At 30.3% G+C, this 17264-nt stretch overlaps 5 protein-coding genes across 7 annotated transcripts; 2 read left to right on the top strand and 3 right to left on the bottom strand.

Moving 5' to 3' along the window:
* The first annotated feature begins 50 nt into the window (after nt 1-50).
* Pcmt (Protein-L-isoaspartate (D-aspartate) O-methyltransferase) lies at nt 51-1767 on the top strand. Its single transcript, XM_035078781.1, has 5 exons — nt 51-234; nt 415-554; nt 722-947; nt 1036-1121; nt 1193-1767. The coding sequence occupies exons 1-5, from the start codon at nt 132-134 to the stop codon at nt 1364-1366; spliced, it is 729 nt and encodes a 242-aa protein (XP_034934672.1). The 5' UTR covers nt 51-131; the 3' UTR covers nt 1367-1767.
* Nucleotides 1698-5125, bottom strand: Ent1 (Equilibrative nucleoside transporter 1). 2 transcript variants are annotated; one of them, XR_004690042.1, is made up of 10 exons: nt 4681-5125; nt 4415-4563; nt 3974-4234; nt 3781-3875; nt 3640-3690; nt 3327-3559; nt 2749-3066; nt 2429-2628; nt 2137-2340; nt 1698-2069 (listed from the first exon to the last, which is right to left on the bottom strand). XR_004690042.1 is itself a non-coding variant. In XM_035078777.1 (9 exons), exons 2-9 carry the CDS (start codon nt 4558-4560, stop codon nt 2229-2231), a joined length of 1416 nt encoding a protein of 471 aa, XP_034934668.1. In that variant the 5' UTR covers nt 4561-4563; nt 4681-5125; the 3' UTR covers nt 1698-2228. The 2 variants fall into 2 exon arrangements, 1 of the variants encoding a protein (XP_034934668.1); XM_035078777.1 differs by having other exon boundaries at nt 1698-2340.
* A 171-nt stretch (nt 5126-5296) lies between these two features.
* LOC118064281 (T-cell activation inhibitor, mitochondrial) lies at nt 5297-8055 on the top strand. 2 transcript variants are annotated; one of them, XM_035078775.1, is made up of 9 exons: nt 5297-5464; nt 5566-5717; nt 5933-6047; nt 6174-6556; nt 6638-6950; nt 7008-7108; nt 7153-7314; nt 7385-7516; nt 7635-8055. In XM_035078775.1, exons 2-9 carry the CDS (start codon nt 5695-5697, stop codon nt 7867-7869), a joined length of 1464 nt encoding a protein of 487 aa, XP_034934666.1. In that variant the 5' UTR covers nt 5297-5464; nt 5566-5694; the 3' UTR covers nt 7870-8055. The 2 variants fall into 2 exon arrangements, with proteins under 2 accessions (XP_034934666.1, XP_034934667.1); XM_035078776.1 differs by having other exon boundaries at nt 7171-7314; nt 7635-8054.
* Nucleotides 8056-8321: 266 nt separating this feature from the next.
* On the bottom strand, nt 8322-13383 carry LOC118064305 (uncharacterized). Its single transcript, XM_035078807.1, is given in 5 exon segments — nt 8322-8549; nt 8738-8889; nt 9111-9248; nt 9250-12504; nt 12615-13383. Coding segments are annotated over 5 exon segments (3858 nt in total). The 5' UTR covers nt 12844-13383; the 3' UTR covers nt 8322-8465.
* Nucleotides 13384-13513: 130 nt separating this feature from the next.
* Nucleotides 13514-16675, bottom strand: LOC118064368 (uncharacterized). Its single transcript, XM_035078902.1, has 3 exons — nt 16328-16675; nt 15068-15238; nt 13514-14816 (listed from the first exon to the last, which is right to left on the bottom strand). Exons 1-3 carry the CDS (start codon nt 16383-16385, stop codon nt 14596-14598), a joined length of 450 nt encoding a protein of 149 aa, XP_034934793.1. The 5' UTR covers nt 16386-16675; the 3' UTR covers nt 13514-14595.
* Nucleotides 16676-17264: the final 589 nt, after the last annotated feature.

Genomic DNA, 17264 nt, shown 5'->3' with positions numbered 1-17264 from the left:
TTAACATTGAAAAACTAATTTATTAGACCATTTATTAGAAGTGTATTGAAAACGATTATTCAGGAATCTACAGTAATAAACTGAAACAACGAGTGAAAAATATTCTAGACTGTTTAGAAATTGTTATTTATATGCATACAACTTGGAGTTTTTTAATTGCAATTTCGATATTTCAAATGGCGTTTGGACGATATAATGCAAAAACTAACAAGGAGCTTGTCCAATATCTTAAACGTAAATATTTATATTTCATTACACTTGTATTTCAACTGAGCTATTTTTGAAATTTTTATATTATCTAACAAGATATTATTTTCAAGAACATTTAAATGAAAAGATATTTTTTGTTTTTATTCTTGTCAAATATGTTTCGTAGTCATTATTGAAAAAATGATATTACTTTCATTATTTTAGGATCAAAAATCGTCAAATCCGATCGAGTTTTCGAAGCAATGTGTGCTGTAGATCGTGGACATTACACTACTTCTGGTAACCCATATGTAGATGCTCCTCAAGGAATCGGTTATGGAGTAACTATAAGTGCTCCTCACATGGTATTGAATTTTCTATTTTATTTTCGAATTATTCTATTTTTGAATTTGCATACAATCAATTCTTACCTCCTACGTTGACTATTTCTTATTGAATAACATGATAAACATCATTCGTTTGATAACGTTTGAGAAAGGTTTAACACGATAGAACGTAAGTATTTGTTTAGCACGCCTACGCTTTAGAGCTACTCGAGGACAAGCTCAAACCTGGAAATAAAGCCTTGGATGTTGGATCAGGATCAGGATATTTAACAGCTTGCATGGGAGTTATGTTGGGAGATAGTGGAGTAGCAGTTGGGATTGATCATATTCAGCAACTTCAAGCTTTAGCAACAAAAAATATTAAAGCAGATAAGCCTGAATTACTTGAAAGTGGTCGAGTAGAGCTAGTTGGTGAGTTTAAGATAATATTTACAGTATAATCACATTTCATTTTAAAAAGATGTATTAATAATAGTGGGCGTTTATGGTAAATTTATAGTTGGAGATGGAAGAAAAGGTTATCCACCACATGCACCTTATGATGCTATTCATGTTGGAGCAGCAGCTAATGGTACCCCTCATGCAGTAAGTTGACTCAATTTTTCAAAATATTTCCGTTAAGAAACAAGTTGAATTGTTACCATTTTTTTTTTTAGTTAATTGATCAACTTGCACCTGGAGGACGACTCATAGTACCAATCGGAGCAGAAAACTCAGATCAAACTCTGGTTCAGTTTGATAAGTCTACTGATGGAGAAATAAAACGACGTTCCTTGATGGGAGTAATTTTTGTTCCTTTGACCGATAAAGAACGACAGTATCGATCATGAAACAAGTGCTCAATCCAATGATTGCTCTTTGTACGAATTCATTTTATAGCAGTATGTATTTTATGCTCAAAAACCATACAAATTATTCATTTTTTCTTAGTATTATTGGATTGTTTCCATGACGATACTGTTTGAAAAGAAAAACTTCTTTTAGATCTCGTATCAAACTAATTTATCATGTATTTGTTTTTTGAAATTTAAAAAATTTCGGGGTTTAAAATTGGTAAATAACTATTCAACTACCAAAAAATTTCGTTTTTCAATGGAGAGTAAATTTTCGAATACATTTTTACATGAAAATGTAAATTGATAATTAAAACTATACACATTGTAAATTATAAGTTAACTTTATATTAAATTCCTAAGAATTATTATTAAATAAAAATTATACAAATTTTCAATATAATTTTTAAATTATGCGTAATTTGTTTTCAGAACACCCTATTAACATTCGTATTTCATTTTTTGTCATGTATACTCATATGTTGATCCAGACTAGATGTGTATTTAAACAATTATTCTTTCTTCAATTATTTATCAAAGCTTTTTACATGTGTGCTTTGATACAAAAAAATTATATATAAAAAATAATTTTTATTTTAAAGCAATTAATTTTCAAAAATTCCAGTAATTATCTTCTTATTAAATTAATATTATACTGATTGATTTAATTGATATGATAAATTCATTGGTTGTTGGAATGCTAACAATTAAATTTTTATGAAATGAATGAAAAATGAGATTTGTATGATGATTCGCTAATTACTTACTCTCAGTCGAATTACAGATCAAACAATTATTTTTTTGCACATTTAGCTAAATTTTTCTTTTTTCTTTGAGAAAAAAGAAAAATATATTCAAATTATAAGACTTTTACTAAAATGAGACTTAATGCCGATCCAGCCGTAAGTCCTAATCCAAGAAAAGCACCCATCATTATCGAAGCAATTTCTTTATCTTGTGGCTCAACAATACTGAGAAAATATTATTAGTTAATAGTAAACACAACATTCAATAAATAATAAAAAAAAGAATTGGTAGTTTGAATTGACGGTTACTTACGTTGGAGCTAATATAAAACATATATTACATAAATATCCATTCCCAATAGCAAATAATACAGTCAACAATATGTAATAAACATCACTTTCAATATAAACTTGTAAATGATGGCGTGGTTGAGCATTGCAAAACAGAAAAGCAGGAATGAATAATCCTCTCAACAGACTCAAAATCACTACAAGATATGGCTTTTTTTTTGGCTAAAAAAATTATTGCATATTTATAGAAGTATATTTTCTCGATTCTCCTCTAATTTATAATTATAATAGAAGTCATTTATATTTTATCTTATTTAAATAAACTAAGATCTCATTACTTACCCACAAAAAAATACCAGACAGAAGTCTTCCAATATAATCTCCACAGCTGAATGTGAGATAAGTCACAACTGGTACAAAGTAAATATCATTCCATGCATATCCTTTGCCTTTATCTTGGCTTTCTACTAATACTGTAATTGCCGGATAAACGGCTATAGAGACAAAAAATACAAGAAACATCGACAATCCATAAGGCCAAACACGTTTTAATATTCTTGTGTATGATACTCTATGTCTATCAACAAAACTAACTTCTGCATTAACAGAAAAATTTGGTTCTTGATATGATTTTTCAACCATATGATGCTTAAAAAATTCCTGAAAATTAAAATAATTACAGTTAAGTAGATTATTTCACATTTAATCGCTTGTTTTTACTCTGTTATCCAATGAATAATATATTCTAGCTAATTTACATAGATTACAAATGAAAATGAAACGTCATATTAATTGGTATGATAAGGCTCTTTACTGAGAATTGACGTAAATCTTGAATCACTTATATTTTTTATAAACGAATTAATAAATTAATTTCGTATTATATCTATACTATTATAGAACATTTTAGAACGAATTACCTCTTTTTCCAGAAAAATGTACGCAATTAGCGAAAAGAAAAGTACCACATCACCGATAATAAAAAAAATTAATCCAGAAATGACAGGACTTGCACCAATCCAAAGTGCAACAATTTCAGTTAGGGCAGTGAATATTCCACCTAAAGCTTGACCTCCTGACATGGCAGTGATGTACTTGGAGGAAAATCGTCCAACAATTCCCATTAAACTTCCACCAAAAATTGCACTTAATGCTACAAAGAGTTAATATATTATTGTATAGTAAATAATTAATAAATACAATATCGAATAGATGAACTAAAAATTCATGTACCATTCACGAATGCAACTGATGTGAGAGTTAAAATCAAGAAAACATGCTGGCCTGTAAAATTCAATTTTTATAATAAAATAGACAAATATTATTAATCGTTAAATAGTATATAATTCATCTATTTTCTCATTCTAGACTTACACTCATCTGTGTTTATCTTTACAAATGCGGTAGTAATGATAAACATAATCAGAATCAACAGTTGCGAGCCAATCATTCTCACTTTTTGAGATATTCTGAAATGAAAACATTGTTATTCTAATTGCAGATATGATCAATAAAATATCTATTTTTTGACTGATAAATAAAGATGAAAATAACAAAAAAAAACTACCTTTTACTTAAGAAGGTATTGAGTATTAGAAAAAATGTGTTTGGAATTGCACTAGCTACATTTAAATACGATGTAAAACTCGCTTGTAAATCTGTTCTCTTTTCTAAAATTTCAGTGTGCGTATAATTGTTAGTTCCTGTATTATTAGGATGGATTTCTCGAAATTTGTACATCCAATAATCATCGGCAGTGATGAAAAAACTCCATGGTATCAAAGTGTTTATTCCAAGTAAATAAAATACGATATATGCAAGATTGTACCTAGAAAAATACGTTTTAATCACTCTGTAAGACTAGATAATTTATTGTATCTATAATTGACATGATTGAACACTATTCCTATGGGTTTAAAAAAGGAAAAAAATTAGCATAACAATATAATCAATTGTATGATGATTAATGAAAGAACCCTCTATACAGAAGATCTGAACATTTAATTACCTGTCTCTCGGTAAAGGTTTAAAAAATGGCTTTTGATCAGGCACAGAAACACTGGCATCATCGACTTCTGTTTCAAATTCATCATCAAATTCACTATCACTAGTTGAATTAGCTAACAAAGGTTTTCGATTGATTGAATAAGCCATTTTCTGCAATATAAATACATTGTCCATACAATTATAATTACTAAAGTATGTTAAAAGTAAAAGCTGACATTAGAACAAGGACAAAAGGTAAATAAATAATACAAATATGAAAACACTTACAGCAAAGTTTTTGAATCAATATTTCTAGTTTTTAGTTTTGTTTTACATCGATTGAAGAATTGATTAGAATTTTATTCTTTTAAATTTTGTTGACACAATTGCTTTGTGAGTGACTTCATAAAATGTATAGAGATTGAAGTCAGACAACACATTACGGGAGGCAATAATGTAACTGGCTTTCAATCATTAATATATGGAAGACTTCGAACTCTGCATCTTTATGAAATTAAAAAGTGATACAGAGAAATAATCGTTTAGTAATAGTAATATTATTAATCTTTTCATCACTCTGCGATAACTACTCTTATCGAATAGTGTTTAAATCTTCTGTTGTCAATGTCACACATTCAAACAAATATATAAACACTTGACAAATCATTGTGGACCATTGTTTTCACTTTAACAGATGTGTATTGATATAAACGTATTGCATAGAAAACAGATTGAAAACCCGAACTTACCCGAACTCATTCGGGATCAGCTGATTAAAATAATTATTGCAAATTATGACGTCACACTAAAAATTACCAACTGTCGATCAAATTAAAGAGTCTTTTAAAATCAACTACAGATGACAGTAATGATAAAAGTACCAAATGAATTTTTGTGAGGAGTTTTTTGGTTATATGTGAAAAAAATACTTTTGTCTGATAAAAAATATGTAAAACATGATCTGGTTTATTTATGGAAATAACTAATTAGTCTAAACAATAGAATATTTAAAAATGTTTTTGTTCTATGGAGGTCAGAGATAATTCATTGGTCTTTATCATCCTGAAAATGAGTACTTATTATTAAAATTGACGTTTTATTTCTATAAATACACTCGCGTGATATTGTTTTTCTGTATATATTATATTTTGCGTAATAAATTTTTTTGCATAGATTATATTCTCAGTGATGCAGTAAATAATTAAATCTATAGTTCCAGAGGAATTTAATTCTTAAAATTAAAAAATCTTCACAAGAGTAAAAGTTTAACGTGTTTATCGTGTTCACTTTATTATTGACAATATGTATTGCACATTAAGAAGATGGTAATTAAATTTATTACGTTTTTTATTAAGACTGTTACATAAAAAATATACAATGAAAAACTAAACGTAGTCAATACATTTATAATAACAAAAATTGATTTCTTTTTCTTTGTTTAAAAAAGTCTAATAAACAATGAGATTGTCACTTTTTATATAAACTTCAAATAAAATTATTATTTTTTAATTAATTTTTTGATTCAAATATTTTTCAACAGCGTCTGTAGGACTGATGCTGTAAGGGCTTTAAGTACTGGAGAAATAACTACAGCACTCAGACCTTTTTACTTCACAGTTCATCCAGACCTTTTTGGGCAATACCCAACACAAAGAGTAAGTTTTTTTTCAAGAAGTAGATGTTTTTTTCTCATTTTGTTGTAGCATTCAATTATTTATTAGTTAAACTCTCTAACCTTTTTCAATTTAATAACCAGGATGTAATATTTTTTTCTTTTATAGACAGTAAATGAGAACTCATTAAAACAATTAAGCTCTGTGCTCGAGTCTTTACAGCAACAAAGGCCTGTGAGACCAACGACGTTACCCTTCTACCTCAGACCTAAAGACAAAGAAGATGTTAAAGCTGGAAAATTTACACTTGTTAAAATACAATTGAATGAAAATGATGTTCGAAAAGCTGTTATCTCTATTCTTAAGACTTGTAATTTACCTACAACTTTTGTAGATAGAATAGAACCTACTCCGGATAAAAATTCATCAAAATATTGGCAAGCCTCTGAAAATTCTAGAAGTGGGTTTGATTTTTCTGAGCTTGAAAATGATCCAGTTTATCAATCAATATTAATGAAGAAAAAAATGAATGCAGAGCCGGATACTTTCAAGTAAACATTTTAATCTAATTTATTTGTTGCTATCAATCTTTATCACGGTTAATGTGTTTACGAAATTAATTTATTACGCAGGACATACTTGGATAAACATGTAAATGAGGCTCATGTTAAATTAGAAGCATGTAAACCTGTCAGAGAAGAAGTTGAAAAATTAGAAAAAATTTTATGTGAAGATTTAGGTCTAAAGAATATCATTTGGGACTGTGGATGGAATGTGGCACACTACAGAGGATGTTTATTAGCATTCCAAGCCTTAGCTCGTCATCATCCAGATCAAATGAAAGTGTTGAAGAATCGTACTTTGGTTTTCGCAAATGATACGGGTATAAGTCTAGAAGGAAGTGTCATTTTAAATTCTGGTGAAGTTCGACACAATTGGTTAGACGTAAGTATAAAGTGACAAATGAGAAATTCAATAACTGAAGTTCAATTCTATTTTTAGTTAATCAAAAATATACGGAAGCATGATATGGTTCTTCTGCGACTTCCAGCATTCGAAAAAGCAGTGTCCCGAGTACTTCTTGACATAAAAATTGGTCGACGGTGCGTACAGACAAGAAAATTATCAGAGTAACGGTAAGGTTTAGAGTGCTCTGTATGTGCAGGAAGTTCATGCCGAAAGTAATGGTCGGCCAGTATGAGAAGCAGCTTCGTCAATTGACCACAACTCTATCAGATTATCGGGGGAAGTCCAATTACCCGAAAGTATGGCCGTCTAGTTTGTCCTCTTATGAGATTGTGATTGAAGCGTAAGTTATCAGCAAGTTTTTTAAAATATTATTAAATAAAATTGACTGACTAAATATTGGAATTTCACAGAGAAGCTGGTCCGCTAATGCTTTCTCCAACAGGTCAATTTATCGTTCCATCGTCATGTCCAGGTTTTCTTCTAGTCAACTTTATCAGTGACAATTTACAGGAGGCTACAAAAAGACTAAATCACTATAACACGTATGTTTTATTTCAATTTGTATTTTACTAATAGTCATAACAATGGAATGTTATTATAACTATTAATTTATAATTCAGTTTAGTTAAGTAAAAATAAATTGTTTGAATTTATTATTAGAATAAAATATGTAGAACGTGAACTACATGATAGAACGATGCAAGAGTTAGGACTGGCAGCATTAAATAAAGATGATAGTATCACTCCGGACTTAATGATTCAATGCTGTGAACGTTTACTGCAGAACAAATCTACTTTGATGCCAATGGTGGAAGGAGTAATGCTTTGGGTAACTCATTATTATTCCGTCATGAGTGATGGTGTTATTTGTATACCATGGGATTGGAAGTTATAAACATTTCCGTACTAATGACACTGAGTGACAAATTTCCATAATTATATATATATATATATATATATATATAATAATATACCAGTTCGTAAAGGTAAATTTAGTCATAAATTAATTAATTTAATGAATTGTTAATAAAATTCATAGATTTATTTTTCGAAGACGCTTGACTAGAATATATTATGTAGTTACAAAAAATAGATTTATAATATAATAATAACAATTTTATAGAAAAAATGAATGTAAACTCATGATTTTTTAGGAAAAATTCCAAATATATATATATATATATATATTTTTTATTACGTCATTGGTAAATATTATAATTTTTTAAATATATAATTTTCTGTAATCATGAATGAATTAGATATTTGAGTTTTATTTGCAAGCAAGTTAAGTAAAATAAAGTGATAAAAATAACAATTATTGTTTACTCTGGTAAAATTCACTCACCATCAAAAAAGTAGGTTTTCACACAAATAATATATTTTCATTGGTTAAATCAATTATTCATCGACCAAGTAATTGATTAATTCATTAATTACATGCAATTACCAGCTTGTAGACATTAAAAGTTTTAAAGATAATCAATTTTTTCTCTATACTTGAGAGAAATGTTTTTCCACAAGCTCCTCTAGTTTTTTCGATAAGGCTTCTACATTTGCCATGCTTTCGTTGTTGTTCTAAAATTTAAAAAAAAAACCATAATTATTTATATTCTTTTTCTAATGCAAATTTGATTGATTAGTATCTACATTGTTATTGATCAATATTATTCTGTGCGTGATGTAGCTATTAGAAATTAGTTTTCTTATGGTATCAAAAATAAAAGAGTAATGTGGTTAATGATTGGTAAATATGTTTGATAAACCTTATAAAAAAGTTTTGAATTATGAACAATTTTCCTAAAATCTCTAATAACATGGTCAGCTTTACGGTAGACATGATTTCTTAGTTTGTATCCAATGGTTTCCAGAAATACTGGATTTTTTACGACCTTGCGATAACTTTCTATTGTCGACTCTGAAGAAGAGAAACCAGTAAAAGCTTTTGAGTTGGTGATAGGATACTTGAAGACTCGAGTTAAATCCATCCGCCACAGCGCTCGATGAATGTTTATTAATTTTCCAAGAGCAAGTGGACCAAGTCCATTATTGTGTTTTCCTCGAGAACTATACCAGACGGACCAACTACTATCACCAAAATAATTTTTAGTTTTTTTACTCTTTCTGATTTTATCTAACCTTGTTTTTGAAGTCTCTTGTTTAATATTCCGAATTTCTTTTTGCGAGTTGACGCTATTAATGAAACACGAAGTGCTTTTCCTTTTCTTTCGCTCTTCAGACGCTTGAAATTCCTTTGAAGACGGTTTCGCATTTGAAGAGTATCTCCTGACTGTTTCTGAATATGTAGCTTTTTCAACAACATCGACAAGAGTCATTACAGCAATCGTATGGTTTGTTTCTAAAGGCAACGATGATTTTTCGTTGTTATCGGGATTTTTAGAAAGATTCTCCCATAAAGAAGATTCTATTTCTTTTTTATCTTCAGATTTATCATTGCAGATATTATCTTTATCTAACTTTGTTGCATTATCTATGACACTTTTATTGTTTGCTTCATCAGAAACATCTTTTAGCGTTTTAATTAACCAAGAATCAGTTTTTATACTTGTTCTTAAACGACCACCACTACTACTATCATTATTTAAAGGAATGAATTTTGAAGTCTCAATTTGATTTTCAGTCACTTCAGTTTTTTTATTTTCCAAATTTTCCTGATTGTCACTGATTTCTTCATATTCTTGTTTATTTTTCACTTTTTCAACATCATTTTTATTTTTTTCAGAATTTTTTTGAATAACCTTAGATTTATTCGAAGGTTTTAATGATGGTGTAATATTTAACGAACTTAATAAAAGCTCAGCAGAAGCACACGCAGCTTTCCAAGTAACATCTTGAGAACTAATTGACGAAGAAGAAGAAGAATTATTTTTTCGTGATGGAATTAAGTGATTTTGTTTTGAAGTAGAGTTTTCATATTCAAAACACCTCGGAGATAATTTTGAACTATCAATTTTATTTTTAGATTCACTACGACGCTGAGAACGACGAGATTGGTATTTTTTTTTCGGAACTTTATAGCTTCCTGGTTTCATATACACTCTAGCATCCTCAGCACTATCATTCTCTTCATGAGGATTTTTTAAATCTTTCTTATTATTTATTAACTGATTTGCAATCCATGGTGCAGTTTGAATCGTTCTCATATTTTTCAACGTTTGAATTTGACGATTAATTTCATTTTTAGAGGACCCAATATGCTCTTCATTATTTTTTAATGATTCTTTAGTTTTTACTGAAACATTACTGGTAGCCTCCCACCAATTTGTAGAATTTCTAGTTGATGAGCTAATTTCAATGTTAGATACTCGTTTATTCCTCATACTGGCAAACCAAGCAGATAAATTAATCGTTTCTCCTTCAACAGCGTTTGATTTTTGCATTTTAGTATTTTTTGTTTCAATTTGACTTAGTAACGTCATTTTGTTTTTCAAATTGGACAAATTATTAGAATCATTATAAGAAAAATTATTGTAAGAAGTTTGATTGAAATATGAATTCCAAAATGGCTGATGTTTATCAGTTGAAAGAATCGATGGTATTGATCCGCCAACATTTGTGGAGAAGTTAGAGTTTATGTTTGAAGTGAAATTTACTGCATTAGAATATTTTGGTATACTTGGATAATGTTCATTAGTACGTTTAAATTCAAAAAATGGCCCTGATAATTTTTCTCTATTAACGTTTTCCTCAGGATGAGAAAGAAAAAAATCATACTGTACTGTGCGCTGTGAAGGTGCTCTAGAAAACATCTTCCACTCCGATTTATCAGCAAAAAATTTTTGAAATAAATTTGGCTGAGACTGTTCAGTAATTGTCCATTTAGTTTTTGATTTACTTTCCTTTTCCAACCACTGTTTTTGTTCTTGATTATCGTCTACTAAATTGCTACTACAAAATAGATTACGGTCAACAGTTTGAGTCTTTGTTAGAGGTATTTGGGAAGGTTGAAACTTTCCAAGAGACTCTCCGAAAAGCCCAAAATTTACATAAAGGCAAACATCACCAGGAAATGATGAACTTAAACTATTTGAATTCTTAAGTGAGTTAAAGCTATCATCTTGATTAAGATTACTTCCTAATTGGATGAAAGTTTTGATGACACGTTTGAGAAGATCATTGGTTGATATTTCCCAGTGTTTCAATGATTTTACTAAAGCACGATCAAATTTATAACCTAAACTAGGTTGATGCTGCTTGTTAAAATAATGATCCAAAATCAACCACCCATTACTGATTCTCATTAGTGCATTAATTAAATCTTGAGAGAAAATTTCGTCTCCTAGGAATACTGGAAAACAAGTGGATGATTTTGCACAAGCTATTTTTGTTCCTGAAGATAAATTATTCAACCAATTCTGTCTAGTAATCGAAAAAGAATTATTTTTTAGAATTTTCTCTGCTTCATTACAACCATAATTTATAGTTTTTCTTATTAATTCAGGATATTGAGATTCATCTAAAAGAAAATCTAGAGTTTGTGTACCAACAGACGTAGTAGAAATTGTTGGTTCTTTTTTTAATAATTCTAAATGCCAAGGATTAAAATTTTTATGTATATTTTCAGTGCATTTTTGATCCGTTTTTTCAGGAGAAGTAAATGAATTTTCATCATTTTCTTCTGCTTCTTCATCATGATTTTCTTTTCCTACTTCTACTTCATTTTCAATTTTTATGTTACTATTATGATGGTTTTCTTCTTCACATTTTTCTTCATCCTTTTCCAATTCATGAAAAGATGTGTTACATAAAGCAGAAACCATTTTTTCAGCTTCAATCGTAAAATCAAAACAAGAAAATTCATCAGAGTATTTTTCTTCTCGAAGACTCTGGATATTTTTTAACGGATCAGGCTTGAGCTTTAAAGAATTAAAGTCACTTTGATTTACTTCAGCAAAATTTTCTGTATAAGGAAGTCGTCTTTCAGTTTGTAAAGCAATTTCTTCGGAACTTTTATTTGATTGGTTCTCTTGTAGAGATAGTTTATCACTTAAACTAGAGTTTAAGTTCGAACTTGAAACCACGGAGTTAGAGAATAATTGATTAGATACCACAGGAACAAACTTCTCTTCTTGTACTCCTGTATTTGTTGGATAAGCTACTGAGCTGGAATGAAAACCAAGCTTGACATTTTGAAGAGTAAGACTTCCTGGAATATTATAATAAGTTTGTTGAATTGCTTTTTGGCTTGAGAACTGATTTTGAGATTGATCTGGTATCAAACAAAATGTTTGTACTTCAGATGGTTTATAAAAAGACTGAGGAATTAAATTAGGATGTACGCTTGCATATGGTTCAGTAAGATATGAGTTGGGGTGAAAAGAAGCCGCTTGATTGAAATAAACGGGCGTTAAAGGGACTGATGGAGCCGGAGATAAATGATGTACAGGATCGTAAAGAACTAAGGGTGGTTGAGTGTATGACAAGGGATGCTGGCTATTAGTGGGATAGTCTTTAATACGGATTCCATGAGATTTAGGAAACCATTTAGGATTCTTGATATTTCGTAATGAGTCTGAAATAAATAACTCAATAAATAAATACAATAGAATTCTAGTTGGTTAATTTTTATAATTCTATTAAAGAGGTACAATGGCTTTTTTTAATTTTTTTATTATATCAAACCTTGTCCGCGTAAAGTGACAGAACTAGAAGCAGGACTTCTTCGAGTATTGGTATAAATATACTGTTGAGTTAAATTTGCTTGGGCACATGTATAAACAGGATTATATGGAGTATATAATTGTGGTTGGTGAAGTAGGATTGAAGGAGCAGTTGATTGAGTTTGATAAAAATTCAAAGCTTCTACTGATGATCGATTCGTCGATTCTCTAGTGATTGGTGGATACACCATTATCAAGGGACAAATGTGTCCTAATTCAGTTATTGACTGGCTTTTGCTTTACTCAATTTAATCACCTAAAAGTATTATTGATTTCACTATTCATTGGTATTTAACTTTCTTATCTATTGATTGACAGAATGACATTTAACCTTTTAAAGTTGAGCTTTATTACCTGATATTAAAGAGAATAATACTATTTGTCGTCAGCAGCTCTATAAAATACATCTTGGATTAAAAAAAGATCAAAGATAAGCTGTTGGATTGAATCACAAATGATTGGTTTTGAAAAGTTTACATGGAAAACTTCAAGGTTGAGTGGAACGAAATTTATAAAGCTGACGTAGTTTATATCAAAATATTTTTAAACCTCTCCTATCATTCATGCAATTTCTTGATCGAGTTTTATCGATGTTTTAGATGCTTTCTGAAGCAAATACTTAACTAAAATGAGGCTATTCACGTCCGAAAATTCTGACGAAATAAATCCATTTAAGTTATGAATTAAAATATGCTGTAGAATCAATAACAACGATATGTCGACTTTGAAAAACAATTGAGCTATCGATCTTTGTCACTGTTCTTTTTTCAAAAAAAATAATCTGTATTAGAAGAAAAATAAGCAAAAATGAAATAAAACAAAATTAATATCTCATTTGGTAGGAGTGAAAAGGGTATTCTATTTTTTATTAACATATAACATAATCTTTATTATTTCGAACTTGAAATTTAATTAATTAATTATTAATTAATTAAATAATCACATATCGTGGTCATACACACGATATATAGATTTTACTAGAACAAGAGACTTCTCTCTAAGGTCACGTATTTTTCTTTTTACTTTAAATTTAAATTTATAATTTTATAATCTCTCTTATTACATAACGCATTCATTTATAATTAAGCTCTACACACAGAACATGATTTTTCGAATAGAGAGTGAACGGTGCCCGAAATAATTCGCGACGCCGTTGAAGTTTCAATTTTTTCCCACTTTTCTCAAACACCATCATTAGCTACAGCAACCAAAAATGAAATTTCATTATGCTACAGATAGTGAACACAATCAATGATTATACTTAACTAATTGACTTTTAATTGAACCTAAAAATGATGACAATAAATTGTAGTAATATAGAAAAAAATTATTTTACTCCTCTCACCCACTTAGCTGAGCCTGGCGTGATGATGAAGAAAAAATATAATAAAAAAAAGTAACTTCAAGAGGATCGGTTTTCGAGGCAGTGTGAGAAATACTCGAGGCTACGGAGATCATCACATTTCCCCGTACATGCGAATTGGCCCGTTAATTAATTAATTAACTTATTTTATATATTTATTTATTTATATAATTAATTAATTTTTTAGTTAATCTTAAAATTGCATAGCGTTCGATACGGTGATGATGACTTAGACCGGGCCCGCAACCTCTCAATTGTGCATAACGGCAATAAGAATAAGCGTGTCATACAATCATTTATAATCTCTACACCTTTTCCATAATATCATTCGCATACTTGTGACATTTATTTGTTTAATGAGCGAAGAGAGGCACGGACGTATCGCATCGCTGGCAACAACAACGCAATAACAACAGGGAACTCTCGACGTCATCGGCGATTTTTTTTTAATTGCCTCTCTTGTTTTTTTTTTATCTATTATCTTATTTTCACCGTGATGATGATGATGTCGTATTTAAGTTCATCATCACCCCGTTGGCTTTTTTATGCCCTTTTGTAATGTGCTCTAAGTTCTGATTATTTAGTTGCTGACAAAGGTACGAACTGCTGTTCCAATAATACACATGAGCATGAGGACGAAGTGCGCTGTTTTGTCGATAATCGACGTCGCTGCATTGCAACGATCAGTCAAGCACGAGCAAACTTCTTGTCGTCCACCGAATCCTCCTCGTTGGTAACATCGACCCTTGTAATTTGATTCGTCGTAACCGCAAGTCCTGATTACTCGGACCTCTGGTGGTACTGAAATCATTTAAAGCATTGATTATTTATTTTATCCTTACTCTTTCCATTAAAATAATTGAATATTATTTTTATTTTAATTAAGATTCTCCATGATAATTTCTATCATGAAACTGGGAAAGTAAAAGTCACAGGAAATGAAATGTCTCATACAGAAGAGAAATATCACAAGGTAATAATTTGAACATAAAATATTTGATCAATTAAGTAAATGAATGTTGAATGTTGACAGATTAATTCATAATACATACATCCATTAACTGGAAACTCGATTGATTGAACTGTCTTTCGGCACATTGTGAACTTGGTTCCTCCACTAGCAAGCATCTCACATTTTTGGATCAAACTTTCATGTGGTTTGTCTTCAGCACATCGACTATCAATGTAGCTATTGCAAACATAGCATTCAAGTGCATCCACGCCTGAAAATATAAAAAAAGAATCATTTAATCTATTCTAATAGTTGTCTTCTAAACTTTTGATAATCTTATCAATATGACAATCATTGATTTATAACACTATAGTACCAAAAGAGTTTTAGAATATTACGAAATGATTGAAATCCGATTGATTTATTGAGCAAACTGAAATTATTCAAATTTGTTGAATCAATTGAAGAAAAAGTTCAATGACCCTTCTAGTTTATAACAATGGTTCTCCGCCCGTGGGTCCGCTTGAAAATCAATGTAGCTAGGTATCTAGATGTATCTATAAACGTGGCCTAGAAAAACTATAGCCATAGAAACAAGGTAGAGCATTTTAATGTCACTATTTATTTAATATAGACAATTTTTTGTCTACTTGAGCTCTTCATATCCTCATTTCTTCTTTATCTATATCCTCAATAAAGTGTATGTTTATTTTTGTCTAGAAACGAGCTTATAGATCGTCATAAAATTCACATATGACATTTGCAGTCATGTTGTTCTACTTAGTGCAGGTATGATTAGTAAGAACATGTGATTATTAAGATTCATTTGATGGTTAAAAGCCTTGTCAGAATAATGACATTGAACTAAAATAATGATAGCTTTTTAGAAAAATACATATTTGTATACAGGGGATATTTGAATTACAACAAGAGATTTATTTAATTTATAAGGGATGGGGACCCTTGCCACACCAAGCCGCGCGCATTTTACATCGTCATCGATCCAACTAACGCCTGCGCGACAACCTTAAAGGGGTGCGGATAGACAAAGAGACGTCAGACTTGATAATTTAAAACTATTTTTGTCAATCTATACTTTAAATTGATTCATCACTCGAAAAGTGTCAATTTGTCAAATAAATCATGCTTTTCAAATTAATTCGTCTTTGACTTTTCTAGGATTCATCCCCTTGATGTGAATCATCAAAAAATTAAAGAAGAGATCAACAGTCAAATATGAAGAAACACTTTCTAATCGAATTGCAATCGATTTTTTTAAAAAAAAGAGCGGTTTAATATCATCTTTGAAAATAGTTACAAATATTGAAATAATTAACGGTCAGTTGGTAGTAAAACTTACCAGAATAACCCAGAATCAAGCAGGCGCTCCATATCACGACGAGGGTTTGCGCCTTCATCCTTTTAAATTATTCACAACGCGTTTTAATTTACACACCGTTAGAATTTGAGTTGAATAAAAATATGGTGATATCACAGAATAAATCCAAGCCGTTTGAAAGAACAATAGGGTTGCTAAGTGAAGCAAAAGCTCAAAGATTTGCGGGGTTACCGACCTACCGACCGAGCGACCCCACAACTTCAAGAGCTCTGAAAGCACTGTTGATGTCGTCGGCACTGGTTGGTACGGCTCTGCCACCCCACAACCAACGTTTTCCGACTCACACACGCTGAAGAACCTAGTCTGCACTAGACTAAACTGCAAATGTGTGCAGAGGAACTAGGAACCGACGCAGAAGCAACATCAAGCGGGTTTAATGGAAAAGAAAGAGATGGAACGGGCATTTTGGTGGGGATCATCTCAAATCTGGTCTCGGACAAGTCAGACCCAAAGGTCGATCGATATTCGGAATATTTTGAGACTTTTTTGTTGGGTAAATAAATTCAGTAATTTAAAAACTAATGAGGTTATTGATTTTTCGATTACAGAATGGAAAATGCGGTGGTTTTATTCTTTCCAAGTCGTAGAAGTTATGACGAGTTATATCTAGATTAAATTCAAGTCGTCAATCGTCTAATGAATGGAATGAATGGAAAAAAGCTGTTTTTCTTTCCAATCCAATAATAAATTAAAAAGACGTGGTTGGATTTATCCAGTTATTAGGTTGTTCGAATGATTCTAGAATTAATTTTAAATTTCATACCGAGAAGAATCATAAATGTTATCTTCATTTATTGATAAGCCAAAAAAATTTTAAGTTCAAACTTGACTAAAGTCAAACTGTTCAATTGGTTTCTTCAATGATAAGTTGAATAACATCGTGATGATTTACGACAGG

This window comes from Chelonus insularis, unplaced genomic scaffold, assembly GCF_013357705.1.
Source record: "Chelonus insularis isolate UGA/USDA-ARS -01 unplaced genomic scaffold, ASM1335770v1 contig_17_pilon, whole genome shotgun sequence".
Taxonomy (NCBI): Eukaryota; Metazoa; Arthropoda; class Insecta; order Hymenoptera; family Braconidae; genus Chelonus; species Chelonus insularis.
Note: the sequence above shows the minus strand (reverse complement) of the source record. Positions and strands in the feature narration are given on the sequence as shown.